This window comes from Myotis davidii, unplaced genomic scaffold (genome assembly GCF_000327345.1).
Source record: "Myotis davidii unplaced genomic scaffold, ASM32734v1 scaffold46, whole genome shotgun sequence".
NCBI classification, from domain to species: Eukaryota; Metazoa; Chordata; class Mammalia; order Chiroptera; family Vespertilionidae; genus Myotis; species Myotis davidii.
Window position 1 is genome coordinate 4,594,300 of NW_006383006.1, and position 5,841 is coordinate 4,600,140.

The following is a 5,841-nucleotide window of genomic DNA, read 5'->3' on the forward strand; positions in this document are numbered from 1 at the left end:
ATAACTTATTTCCACTTCGGAATTCATTCTGTATAGTGAGGAGTCACTGTTTATCTGAAGGGTTTTGAAAATTCTCATGGTAGGGGAAAGCAATGTAAGATAATAAAGATGCATTAAACTCAAATCCATTCCATGAATCCATCGAAAGCTGGCTATATTAACCATGCTGTATATACGGTACCAAGATTAAAACCAAGTACTTTAGTCCCATTAAGAACATAATTACCTTCAGTTCATTAAGTGAATTGTGTTGTTCAAAATTTTTCTTTTTTCTCTTAATGTATTGATCAATGGACTCCATTTCCTTAAAATGGGCCTCGTGAAGCTTCTTAAAGTCTAGAACATTCCACAAAATATGAAAATTAATAACAAAATCCATTTATTTACCTTCCCTTAGTTTTCCTATAAACACTTATTCTCTCCTCTGCATTCCTAACATTCAGTTTCAGTATCATCTTTGTCAAAACTTTAATTTGAAACATTTAGAACATTTAGTTTTTGGAAACTCAGTGGCAAAGCATATCTATCTTAAAAACAATTCAATATTCACCACCTCTCCATTGTGCCACTGCTAATTGACATCTTGATTTTGTCTAGGGGATAAGAAAAGAATAACATATTTGTCCTCTCCCCTCACCAATTAATCAAATGGCCTTATTTTAGTCATAAATTTGATGTTTTACAATGCTTAGAAAACTCTATGCCAAGCAATGGCACACTTTTTCTGTCAAGTGCAGACAGGACATAGGCTTTGTGACCACAAATGGTATGGTCTATCTGATTTTCTTTTTTTCATAGAACCCTTTTTAAGTGTAAAAATCATTCTTAGCTCAAGGGCTAGAAGACAGGCCAAGGCGAGCAGTAGTCTGCTGACCCCTCTTTTGTACTATTCTAAGTATATATTCTAAATATATATTCTGAATAAGAAATAGGGAAGAAGAATTACATGTCCCAAAATGGAGTCTCTTAGACTAGCGGTTGCCAACCGGTGGTCCATGAGGTCTGAAAGGTTGGTGACCACTGGTTTAAGGAAACCTTTGGAGCAGCGATCACCAACCAGTGGTCCGCGGACCCTGGCAGTCCATGAGGTCCAAAAGGTTGGCGAGCACCGCCTTGGACTTTTTTTTTAAGTAATTTATTACGAAGTGGACACTATGCCAAGTACTTTACGGACATCCATTCTCTGATATCTAGTGAATACCTGCTACATGTTAGTTACTATGCTAGGTAATCCGAAGTGGAAAATAGGCTCAATTAATCTATATATCAACCTGATGAAATAGGCAGTACAACTATTCCAACGTTCAACTGAAGAAGTGATTTACTGAGGATAAATAAGCTGCCCAAAGTCTCCCAGCTAGAAAATGGGAGAACGCAGATGCCAGCCCCAGTTCCAGCATCCCAGCTTTTAGCTGTGGCAGTACACTGACTCTCCAACACCAGCCTGCAAAACTTACTTGGAGTAGTGGTTGCGATTCTTTTATTTTTTCCAGATTTAGAAAACCCATCTGTGCAGACAGACTTCTTTCTTTCTGAAGGTGCCTTTGAGTCTTCATTACCTGAATACAAAGACACAGAGCCAATGAAAAGACTTCAACAAATGTCACAAGAACATTCATGTGATGGGCTCTGCCAAGGCGGCGGGAGAAATGGCACACAAGGAGCACGACGACTGACAGCATCACTAACATGTAGCTCATAAGCCTGAACTAGGCAGACATTTTGCTTCCTATATAGAGGTTATATCAACAACTGAAAAACACTTTTCCATAACTTTGCTATAAACATGTTATTATAACTAGCACACAACCGCCCTAACCGGTTTGGCTCATTGGATAGAGCGTCGGCCTGCGGACTGAAGGGTCCCAGGTTCGAAGCCAGTCAAGGGCATGTACCTTTGTTGCGGGCACAGCCCCACTAGGGAGTGTGCAGGAGGCAGCTGATCGATGTTTCTCTCTCATCGATGTTTCTAACTCTCTATCCCTCTCCCTTCCTCTCTGTAAAAAATCAATAACATGTATTTAAAAAACTAAAAAACAAAAACACACGACCCCACGAGCCTACGACACATCATTAGCATTCTGGCACGTTTCCTCGGGTCCTTTGCTTCTGTACAGGAACATCTCTGAGGCACGGGGGTTCTGTTCCAGACCACTGCAATAAAGCAAGCAGTAATTTTTGCCTTGAATTTGTAAAAAAATTGCAACATCTGTAGAGGCAATAAAGCAAAGCACAATAAAGATAGGTATGCCTGTACTTGTTTTGTTTTTGTTCTTTAAATTCAGTTGAAATCATCAAGTATACAAGGTCTACTATTTTCCCCACTAATAATCATTTTTCAGCTCAAGGTAATCTACTAAAAACATGTAAATGGAATTTCAAGTAATACTACTTATGAAGTCATCATCTTTAAGGTTCGCTAATGTATCCATTAAACAAGGCAAAGAATATTCCATAGAGCAGTTGGGGCTCCAGGGGCTTCTGCTTGGACCCTGGCTCTAAAGCCAGGAAGAGCCTACTGGAGTGGCTCAGTTGGTGAGCGCGTCGTCTTGTACACCAAAAAGTTGTGGTCAGGAAACATACCTGGGTTGCAGGTTCAATCCCTGGTTGGGGAACGTATGGAAGTCAACCAATTGATGTTTTTCTCTCTCTCCCTGTGTTTCTTTAAGCATGTCCTTGGGTGAGGATTAAAAACAAAACAAAACAAAAAACAGAGAGAAAAATTCTGTGAAAAACAGGATATTTAGAGTCAGGGTCACCCCTCACAAGGTATTTATTAATTACAAATGGAAAAATAGTAACTTTACAGGGAAGCAGCGTAGCAGATACCACCATCACCAGGTGATGGAACATAACATGACTAGTCACAGGACAAACCAACACCTGTGTCTTCTGGGGTAAAGGACACATCCCTCGGCCAAAAGTGCATGATCTGAATCTAATCATCAGTGCATTAGACAAACCAAGTCAGAGGATCCCCCCCAAAAAACCTGCCTATACTAAAAAATGTCAACATCCGGAAAGACAAAGGAAGACTGAGAAACTATTCCAGATTAAAGTAGGCTAAAGAAACATGACAATGAAATGCAAAGGGTGAGCTGAGATTTCCTGTTTTAAGAGAGATAATTGATGGAATTATTGGAATATGTGGATAGAATTATTGGGCTAATAAGTTTCTAACACAAAAATGAGTGCCTTTTTAAGAAAATTTATTTAATATTTTACTTATACAAGGCAGCTGGATTCTCTTACCTACTTCTGTAGATAATATGTTACATATTTTGGTTGATATATATAACAAAAAGAAATCTTGCCACACACAGATGTGTAATTGAAAGGGAAGAATATTTTAATAACCTTTAGAAATATTTGTGATATTCTTTTTTGATACTATACCGTAACTTGACAAGTAGTGGTGTCCTAAATGTTAGTTGCAACATGGAATATGAAGCCAAGTCAATGAACCTTTTATACTCTGTACATTTGTGAGAGGAAGTCCCTGTGTTTTGAGAAACGCACACTGAAGTATAGAGGGCAGTGGTTCCCAAGCTTTTTTTGGCCACGTCCCACCTAAGCATCTCTAAAATCCTGATGCACTCCCCCTCCATGACATATAATTCTTATTATTCAAAAAGTGAACTTGTATTCACATGGAGGAAGCCTAAAAGGCCATTAACTTGGTCTAAACAAGCTTCCAAAAAACATGGCATCCATGAAAGAAAAAAATAAAAGAACAAAAGGACAGTTGAAGTACTGAGGAAGAAATTACTAAGAAATTGTTTAAAAAATATGGAGTCATATAAAAATAGCAAATAAAGTTTCAAAACATATACTAGAGAACTGAAATGCATATAAATATGTAACAATATAGATTTATACTAGTGGCCCAGTACATGAAATTTGTACCATTAAAAGAGAATTAGAGGAAATATTTTAAAATTGCTATTTACCCTTTCTCTATAATAGAAGTGTCCAGCCAGCCCCAACCCCATTGGACAACATCAAGACCCGGACGGCCCCACCCATGTCAAACATATCGGCAGCTTACTCTCAAACAGTTCAGGAAAAAAATGTATACCACACATATACGTATATACATATATTTATGTATATACATATATACATTTATACATATATACACATATATTTATGTAGATACATATATGTACATAAATATAAACAGAGGAAATAATGTAGTAAGTGTTAACATTTGGGAAATCTAGGTGAAAAAGACACAGGAATTCTTGGCATTATTCTTGCAACTTTAATTCTGAAATTATGTCAAAATAAAAAGTTAAAAAAAAAATTCTCTCACCAGAAACTAACTATATGATCAAATTTTTCTCCTTCAAACAGCTTATGTTTCATAGTCAAATCTGACTTAATGGTTCCACACTCAGTTTTTCTATGGCATCGAAACGTAGTCCTAAAGCTACATCTTCTGGATAAAATAATTGGTGGAATAGCAGACATTTGTAAATCTACCCCCACTTTTGGCTCTTTGTCATACTTCCTAACGACTTTCTCTAAATCATGGTTTTAAAATGGGTATGTGAGGCATATGCATGAAAAGACAAAGATACTCTAGTTGATTTTGCTTGGTGGTCAGAGCCTCGGCTCACAGTTAATCAAGGGTTAGATTCTGGTCAAGGGCACATACCTTGATTACAGGTTTGATCCCTGGCCCCTGGTTGGGGTGCATGTGGGAGGCAACCGATTGATGTGTCTCCCTCAAGTTGATGTTTCTCTCTCTCAATCCCCTCCCTTTCATTCTCTTTCTCTAAAGGGGGGGAAAAAAAAAAAAGAAGAAGAAAAAAATGAAAAAATACCCTCGGGTCAGTATTATTAAAAAAAACCCCACAGGGGAAGTGTAAAACCTAGGGTACTTATTGAAAACTGCAGACGCCCAGGCTTATCTTAGACCTACTGAATCAGAACCTCGACCTCCTGGAGGTTAATGTATTTAATAAGAAATTCAAAATTATGGGGGAAATGGGAAGGCTCAGGATTAGAAATTCTGCATTTAAATGCTTGTTGGACCCTGGACCAGGTAATTGACTGTTGCAATTGGCAGGCTTCCTCAGGAAGGAAATCAGAAAGCAGAAGTCCTGTTAGGTATACAAGAATTGAAGTTTTCTGATCTTATTGAAACAAACTTTAAGTTGAGAGGTTTAGGGAAGAGGTTTTTAGGAGGTTAGAATCCAAGAAGGATATACAAACACTAGGGGCCCAGGGCACGAATTTGTGCACCTTGAAAGGAACTGTGGGCTGCGAGGCTATGGTGGGCATAGGGGCGGTTCTCAGCCCATCCTCCGTGACCGCACCTGAACTCTCCAGCCATAGCTCCCGGTCCTGTCTTCAGGCAGCCCCGCTCCTGCCAGATGCCGCTCCCACGCACTAATGGCTCTGGCCACACTCACACACGCTGAAGGTGCAGAGCCATTGGGGCTGGCGCCAGCAGGGGATGCGAGCAGGACCGGCACTGTCAGTGGGTGCAAGCGGCAGGTGCTGCCCCAATGGCCCCTCAGGAGCAGGGGGAGGTAGAGCAGCCCTCAGGGGCAATCGGGGCCGGTAGCCCCCGCTCGCACCTGCTGACGGCACCGAGCGATCAGGCCTGGCGCTGGGGTCCAGCAGCAGGTGCTACTAGCAGCTCTGATGCTGGCTTCAGGTGTGAGCGGGGCTGGCACCAGCAGCAGGTGCAAGCACCAGGCAGGACCACGGCACATGGGAACAAAGAATTTTCAGGCCGAAACCGGTTTGGCTCAGTGTATCGAGCGTCGGCCTGCGTACTGAGGGGTCCCAGGTTCGATTCCGGTCAAGGGCATGTACCTTGGTTGCGGG

At 40.6% G+C, this 5,841-nt stretch overlaps 1 protein-coding gene across 1 annotated transcript in view; it reads right to left on the reverse strand.

Moving 5' to 3' along the window:
• The window catches only part of NUSAP1 (nucleolar and spindle associated protein 1), a 33,148-nt gene that overhangs the window by 11,159 nt on the left and 16,148 nt on the right, over positions 1 to 5,841 (reverse strand). The window contains exons 4-5 of the mRNA XM_006778074.2: positions 1,458 to 1,559; positions 227 to 336 (exon numbers count right to left, since the gene is read on the reverse strand). Of these exons, the coding sequence (XP_006778137.1) occupies positions 227 to 336; positions 1,458 to 1,559 (212 nt within the window). The remainder of the gene's footprint in view (positions 1 to 226; positions 337 to 1,457; positions 1,560 to 5,841) is intronic.